The sequence below is a fragment of the Sciurus vulgaris genome (assembly GCF_902686455.1).
Source record: "Sciurus vulgaris genome assembly, chromosome: 3".
In the NCBI taxonomy this organism is placed as follows: domain Eukaryota; kingdom Metazoa; phylum Chordata; class Mammalia; order Rodentia; family Sciuridae; genus Sciurus; species Sciurus vulgaris.
The window spans coordinates 37,230,349-37,257,462 of NC_136463.1; the positions used below are offsets into that span (position 1 = coordinate 37,230,349).

Consider the following 27,114-nt stretch of genomic DNA (forward strand, 5'->3'; position numbering starts at 1 on the left):
TATTAGTTAAATAACTGTGCTTAGATGGACTGTTCAGGATGGACTCCTTTAGAATTTTTTACAAATTTGAATTGCAGAGACTAATCAGTAGTGTATAAAAGGCTAAGAAAGCAGTTTTAGGAATGTAAATTAGAGCCACTTGGAAGGAAGTTTGGCTATATTCATTAAACCAGAAAATGTGTGTGACCCTAGTTTCTAGAAAAGCGCTCTATAGATAGGTGCAAAGAGATAACGAACATAATTTTTCATGTCATGTGGTATGAAGGAAAAAATGGTAAACAGCCTGAATATCCAGCCATAAATTAATAGCTAGGTAATCTCTACTATTGTTATATAATGGAGTCCTGTGTACCAAGTAATGAAAGAGCTAAATCTGTGTATAAGAATAAGTTGCATTATAATATGTATAATGTGATACCACTGTAAATTTTTTTAGGTGAAGCATGAAATAAGATCTGTAAAGAGACAAACCAAGTGTCAGTTGCCTTTTAAGGGGAAGTGGGAAGAGATCAGGGTTGGAAGCAAAATTGACTAGGATTTAGTGCTGGTGTCTTTAGCTTCATTTGTATGCACTTTTTTAATTTTAGAGAAGAATGCTTTACTTGAGTACTAAAAATTAAAATATCCCAACTACCACCCAGTACAGTACAATAGCTACTTTTTTTTTCATATAATCAATGTTTTTTTTTTTTTTTTTTTAATGTGGTGCTAGGTATTGAACCGAGTGCCTCATGTGTGCTAGGCAAGCACTCTACCACTGAACCACAACCCCAGCCCAATGTATATGTGTATTTTCACAGTACTAGGGATTGAACCCAGGACTTTGCGCATGCTAGGCAAACTCTCTGCCACTGAGCTCTATCTCCAGCCCTAATGTGTATGTTTTGTATAGTTTTAATAATGTTTGGTTATTTACTGTCTTAAGAGCATGTTTTAATATTTCTGTGAAACCTTTGTTACCATCTTCAATAATAACTCTCTAATTATTTTCTTAAGATAAATTCCCTGTTGGTGTGGTGGTGTACCCCTGTATTCCCAGCTACTTGAGAGGCTGAGGCAGGATTGCAAGCCAACCTCAGCAACTTAGTAAGGCCCTAAGCAATTTAGTGAGACCCTGTCTCAAAATAAAAAATAAAAAGGGCTGGTGATGTGGCTCAGTGGTAAAAGCACCCCTGAGTGGTTCATTCCCTGGTACCAAAGAAATTTTAAAAATTGAGATAAATTTCCAGGATTGAATCACCAGATAAAAGGATATGATCATTTTTGGCCATTCTTATATACTGCCATATTCCTCCAAAAAAGAATTATCCCAATGTATAGTGCATCCAGCAATGATGAAATATACTAAGTTCATTCAACTTCACTATTAAATAAAAATTTTTTTTTCACTGCTGGGATCAAACTCAAGACCTTATGCCATACAGATTCCTCACCACTGAGTTGTATCCCTAGCCTTCCTCTTTCTTTTCATTTCATTTCATTTCTTTTCTTCTTCTTCTGGTACTAGATATTGAATCCTCATGGGTCTTTATTCACTTAGCCATATCCCCTAGCCCTTTTTATTTTTTATTTTGAGATAGTGTCTAAGTTGCCAGGACTGGCCTTGAATTTGCCATCTTCCTGCTTCAGCCCTCTGGTAACTGGGATTACCAGTGTGCTCTACTGTGTCCAGCTAGAATTTCTTTTTAAAAACATAAGAGATTAAAAGTATGAACTGTTAGGATACTAACTCTTTGAGTGCAAATCCTGCCTCTGGCACTCATTAACTACATGACTTTGGGAAAGTGAACTTTTGTGCTTTAGTTTCCTCATTTATAAAGTGGCCATAACAAGAGTAGTTAACCTATAGGGTTGTTGTAAAGGTTAAATGAGTTAATATTTATAAAACAGCTAGATTAGTGCCTGGCATGAATAAGTGTTTGATAATTTTTAAAACTGTATATATAAATTTGAGGAGCTTTAAAGTCATCATATTCCATCAATATATAATTTTTGAGGGCAAGCTATTTTGTCTGCTTTTAGTGATAAGGAAAAAAGTGTATATATCAAAAGTAAGAGATTTTGAGAAAGTCATTAGTTTTTCTGTCCATGGGTAGGCAAATGTCTAAATCATACCTATTCAGCACTTCCAGAATTAATATACTGTATCTCCCATCTGTGTTTTATTTATTAGATTACTAGATGAAGCTGATTCCAGTTGAATCTTAGGTTAAGGAAGAATAAGGGGAAGAAGATAAATTTTAGTGATCATAAATATTATTTGCAAAATAATGAAAAAACATTTTTGTTGAATTCTTACTATGAGTGTTATAGATGCTGGGGTTCAGTACTAAGCATGAGACTGAAAGAGACTAAGATAACACCTTCATTTGAATATTTAAGAAAATTTTGTCTTTATCTAAAAATTTTTTGAATATAAACAATATTTAAGATTCTTTGATAGGCATTGGAGAGACAAATAAATAAAGCCCATTGTTTTGTTCTCAGAGGGGAGATGTATAATTAAATACAGCATAATTTATTTCCAAGTTAAAAGTGTTGAAAGTTTGATGGGTGCTTAACTTTAAGTCATTGGTCATGGAAACATTTAGAAGGGGTTTGTAAAAAGTGAAGGAGGGACATTCAGCCAAGATTTGAAGAATGCTGGCCTGTTAAGAGTGATTGTGGGGGAGGGCTGGGGTTATGGCTCAGTGGTAGAGTGCTTGCCTAGCACGTGTGAGGCACTGGGTTTGATCCTCAACACCACATATAAGTAAATGAATAAAATAAAGGTCTTGTGTCCATCTACAACTAAAAAAAAAAAAAGAGTGATTGGGGCTCATAGGTAGAGTATGTAATGTGGTCAAGGAACAGTAAATGTGGGCTGGGAATATAGCTCAGTTGGAAGAATATCTGCCTTGCATGTATAAGACCCTGGGTTCAGTCCCCAGCATACCCCCCCCCCCAAAAAAAAAAAAAAAGAACAGTAAATAGTTTGGAATTGCTGGAGCCTCTGATGCATATCTCCCCTAGTTTTAAGGTTTACATTTTTAATTTTTATCTATTTGTTGCTACATTTTAGGTTTTTTCTTTTTCTTTTTCTTTTCTTTTAATCTCAGGAACTCTCAATCTTGGCAAGTGATTGTTTTTTGGCCTTAGTTTCCAATGATGCTTATGAGGTAGTATGACAAGCCTTAAGAAGCATCCTCATTATCAATATCTTGGTTTCATCTAGTTTCTCCAAACTAGTTCTGTAATAAACTCCTGCTGTAAAATTTACTTTTATCTTTTAATCTAATTTTCAGACATAAAAATTCTCTTGGCCTCCTATTTTTGGAGTAGTCTTTGATATTCTTGATGCACACAGAAACATTACTTTTATTGAACCTTCCCTTTCTTTAATGGGATTCTGCTTCTTTGAATTTTATACTTACCTCTTTCTAGTAGTGTTTTTCAGTTGCAAGATTCTGACCTATAACTTACACTTTTTTTCTGATTGCTTCCTGTACATTAATTGCTTTTTATAATGCTCATTGTTAGGTATCCACATCTGATTCAGAAAATGTTCTTTTCTACTTTGAAAAACAACTACTTTTGCATGTATTCTACCTTCCCATGCAAATTTAATCATTGCTAGTTTAGTTTTTGTAATTTTCCTGTTCATATTTGTATTATAGGATTTCTTCTGTTCTTAGTTAACTGTTCACATTTTACCATTTTTTTCCCATTCTAATTGATATTTTCGATACTTTGGAAAAACTTTTCAAAATGATATATGTCTGTTGTTTGAAATCAAAATATTCTACATGCTTGTGAAAACATTACTTTTGTAGATTTGTTCACTATTGGTGACAGATTTGTACTGGTCACTTAATGAAGTTTGAGAAACATTGGAATAATTAAACTATTATAACACGTTGTCATATGAGAGTAAGCCTAATTTTTTTTTTCCTGGTACCAGGCATTGAACCCAGGGGTGCTTAACCACTGAGCCACATCCTAGCCCATTTTAATATTTTATTTAGAGACAGAGTCTCACTAGGTTGCCTGGCTGAGTTGCTGAGGCTGGCTTTGAACTCTTTTTTTTTTTTTTTAAATTCATTTTTAGTAAACAAATGGGATACGTCTTGTCTCTCTGTACATGAAGTAGAGGCATACCGTTTTTGTAATCATACATTTACCTAGAGTATTAATTTTTTATTCATTCTGTTATTTTTTTTCTTCCCTTCATTCCTCCCACCCCTCTTATCCCTCTATACAGTCCCTCCTTCCTCCATCTTGCCCCCCTCCCAAACCCCATTGTGTGTCATCATCCACTTATCAGTGAGATCATTTGTCCTTTAGTTTTTTGAGATTGGCTCATCTCACTTAGCATGATATTCTCCAATTTCATCCATTCGCCTGCAAATGCCATAATTTTATTATTCTTTATAGCTGAGTAATATTCCATTGTATATATAGACCATAGTTTCTTTATCCAGTCATCAATTGAAGGACATCTAGGTTGGTTCCACAGTCTGGCTATTGTGAATTGAGCAGCTGTGAACATTGATGTGGCTGTATCTCTGTAGTATGCTGATTTTAAGTCCTTTGGGTATAGGCCAAGGAGTGGGATAGCTGGGTCAAATGGTGGGTCCATTCCGAGTTTTCTAAGGAGTCTCCACACTGCTTTCCAGAGTGGCTGCACTAATTTGCAACCCCACCAGCAATGTATGAGTGTACCATTTTCCCCACACCCTCGCCAACACCTATTGTTGCTTGTATTCTTGATAATTGCCATTCTAATTGGGGTGAGATGGAATCTTAGTGTAGTTTTGATTTGCATTTCTCTTATTACTAGAGACGTTGAACATATTTTCATGTCTGTTGATTGCTTGTAGATCTTCTTCTGTGAAGTGTCTGTTCATTTCCTTAGTCCATTTGTTGATTGGATTATTTGTATTCTTGGTGTAGAGTTTTCTGTGTTCTTTATATATTCTGGAAATTAGTGCTGTATCTGAAGTATGGGTGGCAAAGATTTTCTCCCACTCTGTAGGCTCTCTATTTGCATTACTGATAGTTTCCATTGCTGAAAGAAAGCTATTTAGTTTGAATCAATCCCAGTTATTGATTCTTGCTTTTATTTCTTGTGCTATGGGAGTCCTGTTAAGGAAGTCTGATCTTAAGCCGACATGTTGAAGATTTGGACCTACTTTTTCTTCTATAAAATGAAGGGTCTCTGGTCTGATTCCAAGGTTCTTGATCCATTTTGAGTTGATTTTTGTGCAGGGTGAGAGATTGGGGTTTAATTTCATTCTGTTTCATATGAATTTCCAGTTTTCCCAGCACCATTTGTTGAAGAGGCTATCTTTTCTCCATTGCATATTTTTGGCACCTTTGTCTAGTATTAGAAAATTGTATTTATTTGGGTTTGTGTCCGTGTCCTCTATTCTGTACCATTGATCCACCTGTCTTTTTTGGTGCCAATACCATGCCGTTTTTGTTGTTATTGCTTTGTAGTAGAGTTGAAGTTCTGGTATTGCGATACCCCCTGCTTCACTCTTCCTGCTAAGGATTGCTTTAGCTATTCTGGGTTTCTTATTCTTCCAGATGAATTTCATGATTGCTTGCTCTATTTCTGTAAGGTACATCATTGGGATTTTAATTGGAATTGCATTGAATCTGTATAGCACTTTTGTAGTATGGCCATTTTGACAATATTAGTTCTGCTTATCCAAGAACATGGGAGATCTTTCCATCTTCTAAGGTTTTCTTTAATTTCTTTCTTTAGTGTTTTGTAGTTCTCATTGTAGAGGTCTTTCACCTCTTTTGTGAGATTGATGCCCAAGTATTTTATTTTTTTCTAGGCTATTGTGAATGGGGTATTTTTCCTAACTTCTCTTTCTGAAGATTCATCACTTATGTATAAAAATGCATTGGATTTATGAGCATTGATCTTATATCCTGCTACTTTACTGAATTCACTATGAGTTCTAAAAGTTTTCTGGTGGAATTTCCAGGTTCCTCTAAATATATAATCCTGTCATCAGCAAATAGGGATAGTTTGAGTTCTTCTTTTCCTATTCGTATCCCTTTAATTTCCTTGGTCTGTCTAATTGCTCTGGCTAGAGTTTCGAGGACAATGTTGAATAGAAGTGGTGAAAGAGGGCATCCCTGCCTTGTTCCAGTTTTTAGGGGGAATGCTTTCAGTTTTTCACCATTTAGAATGATATTAGCCATGGGCTTAGTATAGATAGCCTTTACAATGTTAAGGAATGTTCCCACTATCCCTATTTTTTCTGGTGTTTTGAGCATGAAGGGATGCTGTATTCTATCAAATGCTTTTTCTGCCATCTATCAAAATAATCATGTGATTCTTGACTTTAAGTCTGTTGATATGGTGAATTACATTTATTGATTTATGAATGTTGAACCAACCTTCCATCCCTGGGATAAAACCCACTTGATCGTGGTGCACTATCTTTTTAATATATTTTTGTATGCGATTTGCTAAGATTTTGTTGAGAATTTTTGCATCAATGTTCATTAAGGATATTGGTCTGAAATTTTCTTTCCTCAATATGTCTCTGTCTGGTTTAGGTATCAGGGTGATATTGGCTTCATAGAATGAGGGTTCCCTCCTCTTCTATTTCATGGAATACTTTGAGGAGTATTGGAATGAGCTCTTTAAAGGTTTTGTAGAACTCAGCTGAGAACCCATCTGGTTCCGGACTTTTCTTTGTTGGTAGGCTTTTTTTTTTTTTTTTTGGGGGGGGTGGTGCTGGGGATCGAACCCAGGGCCTTGTGCTTGCAAGGCAAGCACTCTACCGACTGAGCTATCTCCCCAGCCCCTGTTGGTAGGCTTTTGATGACTTCTTCTATTTCATTACTTGAAATTGATCTATTTAAATTGTGTATCTATTTAAATTGGTTCAGTTCAGGTAATTCATGTGTCTCTAGAGACCTGTTGATGTCTTCCAGATTTTCTGTTTTGTTGGAGTATAGATTTTCAAAATAGCTTCTAATTATGTTTTATATTTCATTTGTGTCTATTGTGATATTTCCTTGTTCATTCCAAATTTTAGTAATTTGGGTTTTCTCTGTCCTCTTTGTTAGTGTGGCTAAGTGTTTATCAATTTTGTTTATTTTTTCAAAGAACCAACTATTTTGTCAATTTTTTCAATTGTTTCTTTTGTTTCAGTTTCATTGATTTCAGCTCTGATTTTAAGTATTTCCTGTCTTCTTCTACTTTTGGTGTTGCTCTGTTCTTCTTTTTCTAGGGCTTTGAGCTGTAGTGTTAGGTCGTTTATTTGTTGATTTTTTTTTTTTCTTCTTTTATTGAATGCACTCCACGAAATAAATTTTCCTCTAAGTACTGCTTTCATAGTGTCCCAGAGATTTTGATATGATGTTTCTTTGTTTTCATTTACCTCTAAGAATTTTTTAATTTCCTTCCTGATGTCTTCAGTTATCCATTCATCATACAATAGCGTATTATTTAATCTCCAGGTGTTGGAGTAGTTTCTGTTTTTTACTCTCATTTATTTCTAATTTCAATTCATTGTGATCTGATAGAATACAAGGTAGTATCTCTGTCTTCTTGTACTTGCTAACATTAACTTTGTGGCATAAAATGTGGTCTATTTTAGAGAAGGATCCATGTGCTGCTGAGAAGAAGGTGTATTTGCTCTTTGTTGGATGATATATGCTATAAATGTCCGTTACGTCTAAATTATTGATTGTGTTATTGAGATCTATGGTTTCTTTGTTCAATTTTTGTTTGGAGGATCTGTCCAGTGGTGAGGGAGGTGTGTTAAAATCTCCTAGTATTATTGTGTTGTGGTCTATTTGATTTCTGGAATTGAGAAGGATTTGTTTGATGTATATGGATGAGCCACTATTTGGGGCATAGATATTTATGATTGTTATGTCTTGCTGATTTATGCTTCCCTTAAGCAGTATGAAATGTCCTTCTTTATCCCGTCTGACTAACTTTGGCTTGAAGTCCACATTATGTGATATGAGGATGGATACTCCCGCTTTTTTGCTATGTCCATGTGCATGGTATGTTTTTTCCCATCCTTTCACCTTTAGTCTATGTGTATCTCTTTCTATGAGATGAGTCTCTTGCAGGCAGCAAATTGTTGGATCTTTCTTTTTAATCCAATCTGCCAGTCTGTGTCTTTTGATTGATGAGTTCAGGCCATTAACATTCAGGGTTATTACTGAGATACGATTTGTATTCCCGGTCATTTGGCTCCTTTTTTTTTTTACACGACTTGGTTTCTCCTTTATTTGGCTGTTCCTTTAGGGTAGTTCCTCCCTTTGCTGATTTGCTGATCATTGTTTTTCATCTCTTCCTCATGGAATATTTTTTTGAGAATGTTCTGTAATGCTGGCTTTCTTTTTGTCAATTCTTTTAGCTTTTGTTTATCATGGAAGGATTTTATTTCGTTGTCAAATCTGAAGGTAAGTTTTGCTGGGTATAAGATTCTTGGTTGGCATCTGTTTTCTTTCAGGGCTTGAAAAATGTTGTTCCAGGCCCTTCTAGCTTTTAGGGTCTGGATTGAAAAATCTGCTGATATCCGTATTGGTTTCCCCCTGAATGTAATTTGATTCTTTTCTCTCACAGCCTTTAAAATTCTGTCTTTATTTTGTATGTTAGGTATTTTCATTATAGTGTTCCTTGGTGTGGGTCTATTGTAATTTTGTGTATTTGGGGTCCTATAAGCCTCTTGTATTTGATTTTCCATTTCATTCTTCAGATTCGGGAAATTTTCTGATATTATTTCATTGATTAGATTATTCATTCCTTTAGTTTGTTTCTTTAAGCCTTCCTCAATCCCAATAATTCTTATATTTGGCCTTTTCATGATATCCCATAATTCTTGTAGATTCTGTTCATGATTTCTTACCATCTTCTCTGTTTGGTCAACTTTGTTTTAAAGATTAAATATTTTTTCTTCAATATCTGAGGTGCTGTCTTCCAGGTGTCCTATCCTATTGGTTATGCTTTCTATGGAGTTTTTAATTTGGTTTATTGTTTCCTTCTTCAAGGATTTCTGTTTTTTTTTTTTCAATATCTCTAACTCTTTATTGAAATGATATTTTGCTTCCTGTATTTGCTCTTTTAACCGTCGATTGGTGCGATCATTCAGTGCCTGCATTTGCTCTTTCATCTCCTCGTTTTCTTCCCTGATCGTTTTAATTATGTACATTCTGAACTCCCTCTGACATTTCTTCTGCCATGCTGTTATTAGATTTTATTGCTATACCATCTAGGTTTGTTTGGGACATTTTCTTGCCTTGTTTTCTCATGCTGCTCAGGTGTCTACTCCTCTAGTAGTGAAATTCTGGGATATTGCAGATTTCCTCTATTAACTAATAATGTCTCTGTAGATTTCCAGTAACTCACTTCTTAGCTTTCAGTAACCTGAAGTCTTGGAGGAACTTGATAATGCAGTGCTCCACTAGGAAGCTGCCCCTCTAGGGGTGGTGGCCTTCAGGTGGGGTATATTCTCTGTCAGTGGGCAAAGGCGCCTCCACTTGTTGACTGATGGTCAGTCAAAGGGGGACGAGACTGCAGACTGGGGCACGTCTGATCTGGTTCTGTGTCTCTGGTTCTACTGCCCTGGTGGGAAAGCCTCGCCCAGTGGGGAAGACTTACCCGGTGGGGAAGTTTCGCTGGACAGCTCTCCCTCTGAGCAGTTCCCTTTGGTCCAGAACTACCACCTGGACTAGGAAGCACTCCTCTGCGATGTCCCAGGGGTCATGACCTACCGCCTGGACTGGGGTGCCTGGCCCTGTGAGGGATTCCCTCGCTGAGCGGCCCTCCTCTGCTATGTTCCCTGGGGATTGGAGCCACCACTGGGCCTTGGACCATCACTCTGCATCAAAGCCTCTCACTGTGTAGCTCTCCTCTGCAATGTTCCTGGTTGACTAGGTACTTGTCACCAGCAGGGGAGTCTCACTGGGCCACTCTACTCCACGAAGTTCCCCGTGTTTCGGGACTACTGCCCCATCCAGGGAGCCCAGCCAGTGGGAGCGATTCACCTGGTGGCTCTGAGTTGGTCCCGAGTCTCTCAATACCTCCTCTTCTTGACTCCTGGGTCTTGTCAAAGGTCCTCTAGTCTCCTGTAGGTGTCTCAGGAAGGGAGCTGCCCTTCCAATGATGATGGCCACACCTTCAGGAATATTTCAAAATGCCTGCACCAGCCTATAAAGAAGCCTCTGGCTAGCCCTGCTATGTAGGCAGGCTGGCTCGTCTGCCGGCTTGCTCTGCAATGGTGACAGACCTTGGCATGGTGGTCGGGTGGGGTTGCTCAGTGATGGTGTCTGTCTTAGGCCTGGTGGTTGGGTGGGTCAGCTGCCCGCCGCGTAGCTCCGCAAGGCAGGTGGGTTGGGTGCCCGCCTGCTACTTCTGTGATGCAGGTGGCCTGACTTACCTGCCAGCGCTCCGCGACTGTGACCGACCAGTGATGGCGTGCCGTCCTGGGTCAGCTTTGAACTCTTGAGCCTACTGAGCTTCTTGGAATACAGGTGTGCGCTACCATACATGGAAAATCTACTTTTTAAGTACAATGTAGATTGTGTTAAAAAATTTATCTGGAATATAAAACTTGTTTTTCCATAGAAACAATGTTAAAAATAAAAGTGATGATTAAGTTAATAGGGTGGTGGCTTTCAGGAAGTTAAATAATAATCTAGGTGAAATACTATATAGTTGCTGTAAAAAAAGCAGTAGGAACAATACTGTGGGAATGCTAGATGAAGCAGAATAACAATAATGCAGGAAAAAATGATTTTAAAATGTATCTAAACGCTACTGTTTAAAGATAAGGAATACCTTTCCCTGCTAAGTCAGCCAACCCTTTTCAGAGATTAATATTACAACCTCAGTGTTTATTTGGTACTGTTATTAATCACTTAGAGGGAGAAGGGTATTCTTAGGAAATTTGTGTACATTTATAGAGATCTGGGGAATTGTCAGCAATTCAGATATTTTGTATCTTACCAGATTCTGTATGTGGGATAGATTTGTAGTTTATGTAAGTCAATCATTTATGGCTTGAGATAGAATAGTTGATTTAATTAGTTACTCTGATTGAATATATTTCACATTATGTTAATCCAGCATATTATTTTGCTGGGCTGGGGATTAAACCCAGGGCCTTGCACATGGTAGGCAAGCACTGTATGACTGAGCTGTATTCTCACCCCCTGTGTATTGTTTTTTAAAAATATTTATTCATTTCTTAAAATTGGCATATTCTGTAGTTTACATTACTTGATCATTAGGGAATATTATTCATCTTTTCAGGAAGTATGTGCTTCAGTGCTTAGTGTATTATAAAATACTTTAATTATGTGACTGGCACTGTGCTGGGTGTTAGAGATGAGTTGTGAACAACAACAAAAAATGTGGTCCTTGCCTTCATGAAATTTATAGTGTTATAGAGAAAAAATATTAATCCAATCAGAAATGATGAAAAATGCGATAAAGACTATATGAAGGCAGTATCTGATCTAGTCTAATAGAGTAGGGAAGATTCAAAGATGAGACGTTTAAGATGACATCTGAAGGATAAATTAAGTTTTTAAGGGGAATTGGAGATAAATGTGTGGGTTGTGTCCCAGCCTGTGGGATTAGCAGGGCCAAGGCAGTATGAGGGGAGGAACTGCAAGAACCAAAAGCTTCACTGGAGATTTTGGTCTTCATTCTTAGTGTATTATGGTGTTGATACATTTTTCCCCTCCTTTTTTGTTTCCAGTACTGGGGATTGAACTCAGGGTTCATGTGGTAGGCATGTACTGAGCTACATCCCCAGCCTTGTCTAAGAGTAATATGAGTACATTGAAGATTTTTTCATATATGCAGGACTAATTTTGAGACTAACATGACTAATTTTGAGATTTCAAAAGATCTTGCGGGCTGGGGATGTAGCTCAGTTGGTAGAGTGCTTACCTCGCAAACACAAGGCCCTGGGTTCAATTCCCAGCACCACACAAAAAAACAAAAAACAAAAAAAAAAGATCTTGCAATTTGATAATTATATTTTGATCATTTATAATTTGTTACATTACTAATAACTGTGATGAAAGTTGTGAAATATAATCATAAATTTTGGATAAAAGAAATTAGATATATTTCTGTCCCTAAATCCACCTCATTAAAGCACATTTTGAGTTAAAACAAAAATTCATTTTCTATACTTTATTTCTTTGTATAGATTGAAGTTACTCTCTACCATCCTTTAATCTCAGTAATCCCTTTAGTAAATGTTTCTTGTAAGTTAGCAATAGTTGTCTTAGTTTTTGTTTATCTGGGACTATTTAAATTTTTCCTATTGTCAGAGGATCATTCTGGATATATTATTCTTAGTTGAAGTTCTTTTTCTTTCAGCACTTTGGATATGTCTTCTCACTGCCTTCTTTTATATAATGTATGTGATGTGCATGATGAATTGCTTTTCTCTTGCTACTTTCAAGATTCTCTTTCTGACTGTAGATATTTTAACTATGATGTGTCTCAGAATTGATTGTACTTGAAATTCATTGAGCCGTTTAGAGGGTCAGGTCAAATTTTTCTCAAATTTGACAAGTTTGGGGCAGTATTTCTTAAAATATTTTTTTCTGTTCCTTTCTCTTCTCTATTTTTGTGTTTTTTATGTATTTCCTCTCCCCCTCCCCGCCCCTGTGCCCTCCTCCCACTGCTTTTTACGATACTGGGGATTGAACTCAGGGCCTTGCACAAGCTAAGCAAGCACTGTACCACTGAGCCACATCCTTAGTCCTTTTTATTTTGAGACAGGGTCTCACTTGGTTGCCCAGGCTGATGTCAAACTTGGGATCTTCCTGCCTCAGCGTCTCAAGTAGCTGGGATTACAGACTTGCACCACTCTACCCAGCTTTTGTGTGTCATTGCTTTTGATGCAGTCTTACAGGTCTCTGAGGTTCTTATTCATTTTCTTAAGTCATTCTTTCTATTATTGTTCTAGTTGGCTTTTTTCCTGCTGTGACTCAAAAACCTGACAAAAACAATTTTAAGGGGGAGAAGTTTATTTGGGGGCTCACAGTTTCATCAGAGTTCTCAGGCCAAAGACACCCATTGTTCATTGGATCTTGAGGTTAGGGAGAACATCATGGTAGAAGTGGCTTGTGACATTATCAGGAAGCAACCAGAGAGTTCCACTTACCCGATACAAAATATATATCCCAAAGATAGGCTCCTAGTAACGCACCTCTTTCATCTACACCCTGCCTACCTTCAGTTACCACTCAGTTAATCCTTATCGGGATTAATCCACTGATTTGGTTAAAGCTGTCATTACCCAATCATTTCACCGCTAAACCTTCTTGCATTGTCTCACACATGAGCTTTTGGGGGAAACTTCATATCCAAACCATAAAAGTTACTCAAAGGATAATCTTAATTAACCTGTCTTAAAGTGGGATGTTTCTTTTTGAATTTCAAATCTATGTTGAGATCCTTTAATGAATTTTTCATTTTGGTTATTGTACTTTCTGCTCTAAAATTTCTAATTCCTTCACCTTTTCTGGGACCCTCTACCACTGAGTTCCATCCCCAGTGCTTGTTATTTTTTGTTTTGAGACGGGGTCTTGCTAAATTGTAGAGGCTGGCTTTAAATTTGTAATCCTGCCTCAGCCTTTTACATTGCTGGGATAGGTATGTGTTGCTGCACCCAGTTTAATTGGTTCCCATTTGTAATTTCTGTTTCTCTGTTAATATTCTCTTTTTGGTGAGGCAGTGTGCTCATACTTTAATTATTCATGCTTACCTTATTCTTTGAACATATTTGTAATGGCTAATTCAAAGCATTACCCAGCAAGTATGTTATCTGGACTTCCTTAGGGACAGGTTCTATTTACTGTCTTTCTTCCTGTATGTGGGCCACATTTTCTTGTTTCTTTTCATGACTTCCAATATTGTGTTGAAAACCAGATATTTTAAATATTATCATATGTATATGTGAAATATATGAACTTTACAAAAGTGGGTCAGAATTCATGTATTTTGTATATGCATATGATTTTCTTGAAGTAAAAAGTTTGTAGATACAGCTAGAGTCAGGAAATGCCCATGGGAATGAAGATGTCCATCAAGTGTCACTCCAGAAAAGGACTGATAATTATGGGTATTGCTAGGAGAAAACAATGAGTTTAGATAGGACAGTGACCATTGTGCTGTTCTCTTACATTGACTATGTTTTGTGCAATTTTTTTTTTTTTTTTTTTTTTGTACCAGAGATTGAACTCAGTGGCACAGGACCACTGAGCCATATTCCCAACCCTATTTTGTATTTTTATTTAGAGACAGGGTCTCACTGAGTTGCTTAGTGCCTTGCTTTTGCTGAGGCTGGCTTTGAACTTGCCATCTTCCTGCCTCAGCCTCCTGAGCCTTAGGGATTATGGGCGTGGGCTACTGCGCCTGGCTTGTGCAATTATTAAATCACAATTTTATTTCCCTTTCAAGGAAATAAGTTCTGATCTCTTCTTTGACCCTGCAAAAGCCATTTAAGTATCTTCTCTAAGTCAGAGAGGAGAAGTTGGCTTGTTTATTACTGGTATTGTAAAAATTGTATTAATGTGCTTGGGCTACTATAACAAATTACCAAAAACTTGGTGACTTAAACAACAGAAATTTTATTTCCTGTTGTAAGTAAGGTTTGGTTCCAACAGGGTTTGGTTTTTGGTGATGGCTATCTGTATATCTTCCTGTCTTACAGATGGCTAACTTCTTGCTGAGTCCTTTACATGGCTTTTCCTCTGTGTGTGTATGGGAGAGAGAATGCTTGAACTCTCTGGTGTCTCTTATGTGAGTACTAGTCCTGTTGGATCAGGGTCCGTCATTATGACTTCATTTAATTATAATTATTTACTTATTCTAAATGGATCTATACTGTGGGTTAGGGGGTGAATTGAAGGGGGGTGAGGGTGTACATTCAGTTTATACCAGAAATGTAAATAATGTGAAATATTAAAATTTTCCTATGGACTTGATCTTTATTAGTGTACACTGACTTTACCTTAAAACTAAAGAGACACCTAGAAATCATGAAAGTTCATTTTTTTCCTTGTCTTTTGGCAGCTCATTACTCATTAAACTCTATTCAGTTAACTAATTTTTTGAATTTACTTTGCCTTGCCTCACTTTTTATTCATTCATGTCTTGTCTGTATTAATGCAGTGGTCTCTCAATTATTATTTGTCTCCAGTTTGACTCTCTTCCAGTCTTTTTAAACACATTTGCAGAAGTGTAAATTTAAATCTGTTTCTTCTTTGTTTACAATCCAAGAATTTTATTATAATAATAGTTTATTTATTTATTTATTCTTCTTTTTTTCTTAAAGAGTCAGGATCTTGCTATGTTGCCTGGGTTGGCCTCAAACTGTTATGTTCAAGCAATCCTCCTGCCTTACATCCTGAATAGCTAGGGCTAAAGCTTGGAGCACTGTGCCCAGCTAAAATAATACTTTAAATAAGACATAGTTGTTTATTTTTTTCATACCTAAATCTGGAAATATGACATCAAGGGGTTGTTGGGCAGTTCTGTGGTCATCTCGGTTTTTCTCTCTTTTCAACATCACCATACTTAGTGTATTTTATAACTCTGAAGTTCACTCAGGGTATAAAATGGCTGCTAGAGGCCCAAGTGGAACAAATAGGCAAAGGAAAAAGGACGTTTGCTATCTGCTACCTTTTAAGGAGCCTTCCTGGAGATCCCCTCCTAGCAATTTCTGTTAACAATTTATTGGTCATTTCTAGTGTTAAGGGAAGCTGAAATGTACAGTCTTTTAGCTGGGAATATTATCATCTTGAATAGTTAGGTTTTTTTTTTAATATATATATTTTTTGTTTGTCGATGGACCTTTTATTTTATTCATTTATTTATATGCAGTGCTGAGAATCAAACCCAAAGCTTCATACATGCTAGGTGAGTGCTCTTCCATTGAGCCACACCCCACCCAATAGTTAGAGTTTTATTAGGTCTTTCTATTATCCTAACTTTGTATCCTGTATATCATATTAGTTAAAATTCTCTATCCAGAGTTACTTTCTTCTTTTTTTTTTTTTCCCTCTCAGTACTGGGGATTGAACCCAGGGTGCTTTACCACTGAAGTACATTCCCAGCCCTTTTTATTTTTTTTAATTTTGAGATAGGATCTGACTAGGTTGCCCAAACTGGTCTCACTTGTGATCCTCCTGCCTCAGTACTTAACCACTGAACCACATGTCCAACCTTTTTTTTTTTTAAATATTATTAGAGACAGGGTCTCACTGAGTTGATTAGGGCCTTGCTAAGTTGCTGAGACTGGTTTTGAACTCCTGATCCTCCTATCTCAGCCTCTCAAGCCATTGGGATTACAGATGGGCACCACCATGCCCATCTTGAATTGGTTTTTAATCATGCATTTTTATTGCCAAAAAGTGAAACCCATGCAAATGTAATACTTAGTATTCATGTATGTGGCAGATTATATTTTCAAATGATGGCCACAATATTATTTCCTATTCCTTATGCTTCTTACAATGTGACTTTGATACTTCTTCCATTGATAGGTATAATATCTGGTTCTTACCCTTGAGTCTGGACAGGCTTGTGACTTAAAAGAAGCACCTCTCTTGTTTAATTTTTTTTATTAGAATATTTTTTTAATAAGTAGGTTGATTTCCTTTTTCTCTTTTAGTATTTTCACTCTAATTTTTATCTCTTTGTTGTCTTCCTTTTTCTCTTTTAGTATTTTCACTCTAATTTTACCTTTTTTTGGTACCTGGGAATGAACCCACGCATGAGTCATTGCGTCCAGCTCTAATTTTATCTTTTAAAAACTTCGTTATCTTTCTTATTTTGTTTTCCTCACTTTTTTCCCGTTGTTTCCTAAGTCAATTCTTTCTTTGGATTTGTGGCAGATGTGGACCTTTGCTAAGAATTCTCAAACAGAAACCCATTGGCCCTTCTTCCTTTGTCTGTTATCAGAAAATAAAATAAATTAAGGATTGGTGAATTGTAATATCTCTCTAGGCTTGCTTTCTTTTTCAAACTATCAACTTTTTCTTTGTGGATTGTGTTGTGTTTCTCTGAACACTGGCTTCAAATCAGATTTACTTTTTCAATATCTTCAAAATGATTTGAAAAATTTATACCTTATAATTTTTCATATTTTTACCCCCAAAATTCTGAGTAATTCCTTGAAAAGTCAAAATTTGTTAGCATGTTTTTCACTCACTTAGGTATTCTTTTCACTGGCATACTTTTCTCTCTTGCAATCCTCACATTTTATATTCTATCTTCCCAAACTATAGTCCAAGCATTTCTAACATCTCATGGCCTATGTAGCATTACTTATTCCCTTCCTGGTATTGGGTGTGTTCTGTCTATCTTGATTCTTGATTTTCTCATGTGAGAAATGCTACCTTTCAGTGAAACTAGATTCCTTCCCCCCATAATCTCTTCTCTATTACCATAGTAGCTACTTCTATCCATTAGACTGTTTATTCCTTTCCGTTTTGTATATTATTATGCTAATATGCATTTGAATCCTTTACCCTTCTTTTAGAGATTTGATCTATTGGTTTGAGTGGGAACCTGGGCATTAGCTCTCTAAATTTTCATCAGGTGATTTCTAGTTGTATAGCAGGATTTAAGAAGTACTAGAATAGAGGTGATCGTTTCACAGTGCATACATACATGAAATATCAAGTCATATACCTTAAATATATATAATTCCTATTTGTAAATTACACATCAGTAAAGCTGACAAAAGAACCACTGGAATAAAGATATAGCACAGTGCTTGGTTGTAATATGCATTCAAATATTGTTGTAGAATTTAATGTTTTATTTTATTTATTCTCTGTGGAACTGGGGGATAAACCCAGTGGCGCCTTATCTCTGAGTTACATCCCCAGCCTGTTATTTATTTATTTTTGAGACACGGTCTCACCAAAGTTACTGAAGCTGGTGTTGAATTTGCAGTCCTCCTGCCTCAGCTTCCTTCCCAAGTTACTGAGTTTACAGGTATGTGCTACCACACCTGTTAGATTTTAAACTTTTAAATATAAGGACCATGCTTTATCTTTGTATCCCCCATAACATTCAACACATTATCACGGGTTATTGTAACTTTTTTTTTTTTTTTTTTGGTGCTGGGGATCGAACCCAGGGCCTTGTGCTTACAAGGCAAGCACTCTACCGACTGAGCTATCTCCCCAGCCCCTGGTTATTGTAACTTGACAAAATACATTGTATTCATTTTTTGTTGGAAATTCATATAGAGATATATGTTAGGTTTGGATATGCTGTGTCTCCCAAAAGCTCCTTTGTTAATGCAGAAATATTCAGAGTTGAAATGATTAGATTATGGGAGCTGTGGCCTAATCGGTCCATCTTAGTTTGAATGGACTGACTAGGTAATAATTGTAAGCAGGTGCAAGGTGGCTGGAGGAGGTGGGTCACTGGGGATGTGCCTTGGAAGGATTCATCTTCCTTGCAGTCCTGCCCCTATTCCCTTTCTCTGCTTCCTGTCTGCTATGTCCTGAGCAACTTTCCTCTTTCATGCCCTTCCACTGTGATGTGCTGCCTCACCTTGGGCCCAGAGCAATGGAGTTGGCTACCCATGGACAAAATCTCTGAAACTGTGAGCCAGAATAAACTTGATCTCTAAGTTGTTCTTATCAGATATTTTGGTCACAGCAACACAAAACTGATAAAAGTAGTGGGCTTCTCAGAACTTGCTAAGATTTCTTTTGTAACAGAAATTTCTAGACAAACAAAATATTTTTTCTGGTCTTATTTATATTTTAAATATAAATAAAAGCTTACCCTCTAGGGAAGTCTTGGATTTAGTGAACTCTGAACTAGTCTTATGGTTGATCAGTGGATTAAATGCAAGAAGCCTCATTCTTAAATCTTCTGGTACAAAGTAGTCTTCATAAGATCTGTATGTATTCTAGAGGTGACTTTTTAGTCTGTTTATGATTAATTAGAAGCCTTTGTAGATAAGCATAGTAAATACAGCAAATGAAAGTACCTATACCTTGAGTAAATACTGGAAATACGAAGTCTAGATCAACCTGTAGTTTGTCAGTGCTACAGGTTTACTAGATAAAAACCTTTGATTTTGGGGTGTGTGTGTTTGTGCTGGAATTGAACCCAGGTCCTAGTGCATGGCACAGTTCTCTTCTTGATATTCTTTCTCTCTCCCTTTTCTTTTCCTCTCCTTTGTTTCAATGTTAGATTGTAGCCAGGTCTGCTGGGTTGGAAATATTGGTCTATAGGTACAGAGAAAAGAGAATCGGAGAAGAAAAATCTATTGCTTTTGTTTGCTTTATCAGTTTTGTGCTCTATCACTGAATTATACTCCCCTACTGGAACCTTTGACCTTTTAAGACCAAGTGATCCCTGGCTTGCTTCTTTTATGCAGTGTTGAATGGCAAAATTTGTTTTATGAAAAGAGATTTCATTTTGCTTATAATTTTATGAAATGTTAATGTCCTTTGAATACGTTGGTGAATACTTAAAGTAATGTGACCTGTTTTTGAATAAGATACTATTCATGCTCAAGTACCGTGACATGAGTATATAATCTACAGTAAATGACAATTCTTTTCTTGATATTCTTCCTCTGTTGCTCTCTCTTTTTCTTTTCTTTGTTTCATTGTTAAGTCATAGCTGTGTACTCGGTTGGAATTATTGGTCTATAGGTAAAAAGGAGAATAGGGACAGAAAAGTCTATTGTTTTTGCTTGTTTTGTCATTTTCTGTGTACTTCTTCCTTTCATCATTATTTTCATAACTTCCCTACTATTTCTCTCCAGAATTAGAAGTAAATGGAATAGGGTAAATCCTCACTGTGCCTGAAAATTGTCTTCTTTGAGACTATTATCTATTGGGCATCTATTATTTTTCAGTGCTTATTAAGTTCATATATCTGTATCTATCTATTCCTATATATTCTCTCATTAAATCCTTATAACAAACTATAGCTTTGTAAACAAAATGCAAAATCAAACTCCGCATTAGGAAAGGCAGATCTTTTTTTTTCCCTTTTGGTTTTGGGTATTGAATTTAGGTCCTCATGAATCTTAGGCAAGTGCTCATCTTAGGCAAGTGGCTCTACCGCTGAGCTTCATCTGCTCCCCTCAATGACTTTTTTAGCATTTCAGGTTACAATGGATAATCAATCACAAATGTCATTAAGCATCATTGACTCATTATATGTTTCATTTATTTATTTATTTATTTTTTATTGTAAACAAATGGGATACATGTTGTTTCTCTGTTTGTACATGGAGTCAAGGCATACCATTTGTGTAATCATAAATTTACATAGGGTAATGTTGTTTCATTTATTTATTCATTTACTTATTCTTGGTACTAAGGATTAAACCCATGTGTGCTTTACCACTGAGATACATCCTCAACCTTTTTTTTTTAATTTATTTTTGTTATTGTGAGATAGGGTCTCACTGAGTTGTTCAGGGTCTTGCTAATTTGCTGAGGCTAAAAAAAAAAGCAAAGCCAGTGAGCATTCTCAAAAAGTTTTGGATTTTGGCCTGGCACTGTGGCACAGGCCTATAATCCCCAGTGACTCGGGGGACTGAGGTAAGAGGCTCTCGAGTTCAAAGCCAGTCTCAGCAACTTAGTGGGGCTCTAAACAACTCAGGGAGACCCTGTCTCTAATAAAATATAAAAAAGGGCTAGGGATGTAGCTCAGTGGTTAAGTGCTCCTAGATTCAATCCCTGGTACCAAAAAATAAATAAATAAGAGTTTTGGATTTTGGAGCATTTGACTATATCTTTTAAGTCCTCAATTCTCTTTCTGTTCTGTTTGTGCTTGTAATTATCCTGTTTTATTCTCACAGTAATTTGAATGAGGTTGAAAGAGTATTATGCTTTCCTACTTTATTTTAAAACTTACTAGGCTTGATCCTATTCTTTTTTTTTGTCTTACCTAATAAGTTTTTACTTTTTAAATCTTCAAATTTTCTATTGGTATAATGAACTATTATTATTTTTTTAAATTTACAGTGCTGCAGATTAGACCATGGTGTCATGCATGCTAGGCAAGCACTTTACTACTGAGCTAAACTTCCAGCCTCATAGAGTGACCATTTAAAGAAAAAAATTTTTTAGATGTCAATGGATCTTTATTAAAGTAATTTTTTTATTTACACATGATCATGAGTATTGAACCCAGGGCCTCACACAGTGGTAGGCAGGCACTCTACCACTGAGCCACAACTCCAGCCCCTACAATGAACATTTTTATATATTCCTTATCTGTAGATTAGTCAAATGATAGTTTATTCTGAGAGTAAATAAAAAGTGTTTATTTTCAGTAAATATGAATCTGTGGTAGGCTTTTTTTTTTTTTTTTTTTTTTTGGCGGTGCTGGGGATTTGAACCCTGGGCCTTATGCTTGCGAGGCAAGCACTCTACCAACTGAGCTATATCACCAGCCCTGTGGTAGGATTTTTGTGCCTGATATTCTATTTTGAGTATACACAATAATTTTTTCACTTTCTTCTATTGATAGATATTGCTTTTTATAAATGCTTTAAAAAGTTTATATGTACGTTTCCATTATAAATGAATAAATTTATTAGTCATCAGCTTTCTCTTTCTTTCAAAAAAATTAGTTTTTCAAATAATCTGTACCCAACAGGGGAGATTACCATATTATATTTTAATGATTGATTTTTCCCAATCTCACCAGATCATGAGTGACCTAATTTGTTAGTCAAAGCATTAATGAAAATTAGGTATCTTGAAAAAAATAGATTTTTTTCAAGTAGCTGGAGGTAACCTCTTTCATTAATCTATGAGCTTTGTTCTGTTTTTCATTTTTAAATTCTAAAATGAAAACCAATAAGTTTGTGTATTGGTATTTGTTAATATTATAAGTCTGTTTTTTGTGGACTAAATATACTGATTTTTTTAGTGCAACTAATATACTTTTCTTCAGTTACTTACTCAAGTATTCTTTTTATTTTATCATTGCCTGCATGTTGTTGCACCCGAACCCTCCCTCCATATGACAGATATTTTCTGAAGAATTAGCTGTGTGCCATGCACACTTTAGTCTTTATCTTGCTGGCCCTTTCTGCTTTACTTGGCACTGTTGATCAGTGCCTTCTTCCTGGTCTTCGGAGACCATGTTTTTCTGTTTCTCTTCTATCCTACTGATTATTTCTTTTCACCTTTTTTCTTCTTTCTTTTTTCTCATTTTCTTTCTTCATAGACACTGTAAACATTGACTTCTTTCAGTTTTATACTTTTTATTCATTCTGTTGTTATTGTTGGGTGGTGGAGATAATTCCAGGGCCTTTTATGTGCCAGGAAAACTTTTTAACCCTGAGCTATGTCCTCAACCCCTTATTCATGGTTTTAATACCACCTATATACTGATAACTCCCATCAGACCTCATTCAGTAAGTCCTTAACAGTTTATTATCTTTTTCTTTTTCCTTTATTCCCTTTTTCTTTCTTTCTTTTTTTTTTTTTAACTCGGGATTTAACCCAGAGGCAGTTTACCACTGAGCTACATCCCTGAGACAAGGTCTTGCTAAGTTGCTGAGTCTGATTTTGAACTTCTGATCCTCCTGTCTCCGACTCTTGAATCACTCTGATTACAGTCATGTACCACCACACCCCACATTATCTTTTCTTTCCGTCAAGCTTCAAATTCTACTGACTTTACTTCTGGATATTTTCCAGATTTAGCTCCTTTTCTTCTTGTAGTAGCAGTGTACTTTTTGCTCCTCTACAGTATTTTAGAGTGAGTTGTCTGAATTTTATCTGTCTTTTTTCCTGTGTGTCCAGTTTATATCTGAATTGTATCTGACCACGTCACTTGGTCTTGCTGTCTCTTTTGGTTTATCTGTTCACAATTTATTACCTCCTGCCTTACTTATTTTGCTATAGTAATATACAGTACATTGTTATACATTATTATATTTTGAAACAAACTATTAACCCTGCCTGGCATGCTCTTATCCCTTTTATTTGAGTTAGCCTTTAAAATTTAATATAGTCTTCTCCATTCAGAAGCTTTTTGTTCCCCTTCACATGGATCAAGAGAACCATTTCTGTGCTTCCATTCTAATTGTACTAAACACATAATATTGAAGAGTAGTCATTTCTGTGTCCTTGTAGGTAGAGATTGTTCTATAAAGTGAAAATAATCTTAAATGCCTAAATTAATGACTTGGCAATTATTTTGTTTTTGATAGTGGATATCTAAAAATTTTAGGTGGTTGTTATCTATTTATAGTTTTCTTTGTAAAGATGACAAAAATCTAAGCTTCTAAGCTAAATTTGGGGACTATCCTCTACATATGCTTACAAATTATTATAAACATACATATGTGTGTGTGTGTGTGTATGTGTGTGTATGCAGTACTAGGGATCAAACTCAAGGCCTTGTGCATACTAGGAGAGTGCTGTATTACTGAGCTTTATCCTCAACCCTATTCATAAACTTTCATTACAAAGGAAATGAATGTATTGCTTGTGATGTTGCCAAAATCTAATTCCATTTAGTTTATCTGCTAATTTGAAACATTTGTTACTTCTTCCTAAAATTATTACTACTTCTAACCTAAAATTTTACACATATGTAAATTTTTGTCTGAAAATAGTGGGTCAAAATTTTTTCTACTTACTTTCTAGAATAGATTCGAGAATATTAGAATTATGACTAAATATCATTGGTTTGTTGCTTATCTGAAAGAGTATTTGCCACCTTTTCTTAAAAACTGGGTTTTGAGAGACATTTTTCCTTTGACTTCTTACCCATCTCCTATTTCTGCATTGTAGTTACAGATGTAGAGCTGAAAAGACTTAAAGATGCCTTCAAGAGGACCTGTGGACTCTCATATTACATGGGTCAGCACTGCTTCATCAGGGAAGTGCTTGGGGATGGAGTGCCTCCAAAAGTTGCTGAGGTAATCTTTATGTTCTAGGTTTTCTTTCAAATGTTGTTCACTAGCCTAAAATTCATTTTTTCAAAATTGTTTTTGTTTTAAATTATTTTTAAATTTTTTTTTTGTTTGTTAAATATTTTTAAATATTAGCGTTTTTCCCCTTCTTTGTGATGGCTGGGAATTGAACCCAGGGGCTCACGCATGCTGGACAAATTTGTTTACCTCTGAGCTAGATCCTCAGTGCAACCTGTTTTAAAATTTTAGGGGTAGAAGAGAGCTCCTGTTTTTAACAGATTTAATCTTCTTGACAGTTATTTTTCTTGCTAAGTAGATAAACAGGTCTTGTTTTTGATGTCAGTGTGGTTGTATTCTTAGAGGCCAAATGAAAGTACTGTAGAGCTGTGGTTTGCTTCTTTTGTGCTTTTGTGCTTTAATAGCAGACATGAATCATGGGACCATTTGTGTAATTGGCTGTTTATTTTACAAACTCCATCTCTGCTATAAAACTTGTATATTTTATAAATTTTGTGTTGAAGGAAACCTTTCCATATAGTAAAACTTAGTTCAGTCTATTAAATTCAGTGTTGTAAATGAAACACTAGTTTATTTGAGCTTATTTAAATTCTACTAAAATTTTTAGGTAGAGATGAAATGTATAAAGCTGATATGAATATTCCCTAAGAGAAGAATTTTGCTATTTTATACAGATATGCATTGTTATTCCAAATGTGAAAAAAATTTATAAACCAAAAATTATAATAGAAATTTTAAGTTTGGTGTATTACATAGAACCTTAATTTTCTTTTTAATTTACAAGTTTGTATTCTAAAATGTACTGTTATGTTTTTATAGAGATTACATTTTGTTTTGGTGTACATGTATATGTTTTGATGGAGGATATATGTTGTATATATCTCATTGATTATTGTATATTCTTTTGACTTACAGGCTAGTATACTGTAAAAACTTGAGATTTAGAATTTCACTTCAGGGTCTAACCAGCAGTTTAATATGGTGATTTTAATTGTCCATTAGAGGAATGGACTTAAACTTTTAAGTTTATACTAATTACTATAGGATGCTTCCAAATTCAAATATATGCTAATTTCAGCTTTTATGTCCTGTGAATTCCTTTCTTAAAAGTCAAAAGTGTCTGACCTACTGTATTCATGATGCTGGGAAAAACTTAGGTCATTGTATATGACCTCTTGGAGTCATATATAAAGGTCTACATATGCACATATATGTACCTAAAAATAGATATCTGTTGAGGTTCTTGCCCATTTTTAAATTGGGTTCTCTTTTCATTATTGAATTCTAAGAATTTTCAGGTTTGTACTGTGGCACATACCTGTAATCCTAACAATCAGGAGACCGAGACAAGAGATCACAAGTTTGAGCCCAACCTCAGCAAGTTAGTAAGACCCCATCTCAAAATAAAAAATAAAAGGACTGGGGATTTTTTTTTTAGATGTTGATAGACCTTTATTTTACTCATTTATTTGTATGTGTTGCTGAGAATCGAACACAGTGCCTCATGCATGCTAGGAAAGCACTTTACCACTGAGCCACAACTCCAGCCAGGACTGGGGATTATAGCTCTGTGGTAGAGCACCTCTGGATTCTATCCCTAGTACATCCTTCCCAAAAGATACATGATTTGCAAATATTTTTTTTGTATTTAATTATTGAATTATAAGAGTTCTTTGTATATTCTGGATCTTTATAAAAGATATGGTTTGCAAATATTTTCTCCCATTCTTCTCATTCTCTTGATTGTACCCTTTGAAACACAAAAGTTTTAAATTTTGATGAATTCTAATCATCAGATTTTTCTTTTAATCTGATGGAATCAAGAAATACTGTGATAAGATAGTTTATCCAGTCTTGTCTCACTTTTATAGAGTGACATTCTTTCAGCCTTTCCATATCTAAGTTAAAATGAAACTCCTGAAGTATCATTTATATATGAATATTTCATAAACTTCATTTAACCCAAAACTATTTTAAGAGTCTTACTGTACCCTTTGGAATATCTGTTAAAATTCATCACTGCCTAGTGATTGTTTTACAAGAATTACCTCAATTTTAAATTGTAAAAACCATAATGATTGTTTCAAGTTTCAGTTTCAATATGTTTAACAGTTTTTTGCATAAACTCTTGAGGGCAGAAATTTTATAAATACTTAATTAATGATGAACTTTTTTGCTGTATTATTTTTTTATTTAGACTTATTTTAAGTGAGGAAGTGTACTATTAGTATGTGGATATTGATCAGTACATATAGCTAAGAATGAGTCACTGTATGAATATGACTCCTGTAAATTCTTTCTTGAAGTCCTTCAGAGAGATAGGGTAAAGAGAATCACTTATGCTTGGTGAGTTTCTAGAGTAATGTTTTGAGACACAATAGAATTATTATTTTTTTATTTGTTTAGATGTTGATAGACCTGTATTTTATTCATTTATTTATATGTGGTGCTGAGAATCGAACCCAGTGCCTCACACACAGTAGGCAAGCTCTCTACCACTGAGCCACAACTCAGCCCCAAGAACATTATTTTAATATCAATATCTCTATAATGAAGGCCACAGGAACTATTTAAGCTGCCAATTGTAGATGCAAAGAGAACATAATTTTCTAGCTAATTAGTGTTTTTCTTTATAATAAAAGTAATGACTTTTTTTTAAGAACAACAAAAGATATTTTTGGAATTTTAGTACAAAAGATCATAAGCTTAAAAGAATAACTTTAGGATATATTAATTAAGGAAGCAATGTTAATTTCTAAATTATTTTTTAGAAGTCAGCTTTATATTTTAGAACTTGCTTTTTCTTAAGACTCGCTATCATAAATTCCAAGATAGAGGTTATTTTGGATAACAAGTAAGGGACTCATGGCAGTTATAATTTTTAGTGTAAACAGATTTTTTGTTTTTAGTGCTGAGGCTCAAACTCGGGGCCTTGCACATGCTAGACATACTCTTTACTACCAATCAGCTCTACCTCTAGTCCTCCAGACTCATTTTTTTTGAGGATAGATTAATGTAATTAGTATTTTGGTTCACTTCTGATCTGTCTTAAAATAGTAACCATGTACTACTTGAAGAAAAGCCTAAATGCATGGTGGTGTGCATCTTAGTCCCAGCTACTTAGGAGGCTGAGGCAGAATCACTTGAACCTAGTTGCCTGTGGGCAATGTAACAA

The 27,114-nt window shown here is 35.5% G+C and overlaps 1 protein-coding gene and 1 long non-coding RNA gene across 3 annotated transcripts in view; one reads left to right on the forward strand and one right to left on the reverse strand.

Moving 5' to 3' along the window:
• The window catches only part of USP32 (ubiquitin specific peptidase 32), a 190,808-nt gene that overhangs the window by 28,505 nt on the left and 135,189 nt on the right, over positions 1–27,114 (forward strand). For both annotated transcript variants that reach the window (XM_079131344.1, XM_079131345.1), the window contains exon 2: positions 23,800–23,927. In XM_079131344.1, coding sequence (XP_078987470.1) covers positions 23,800–23,927 — 128 coding nt within the window. The remainder of the gene's footprint in view (positions 1–23,799; positions 23,928–27,114) is intronic.
• The window catches only part of LOC306656379, a 95,065-nt gene that overhangs the window by 26,252 nt on the left and 41,699 nt on the right, over positions 1–27,114 (reverse strand). The gene's annotated exons all lie outside the window — the stretch shown is intronic.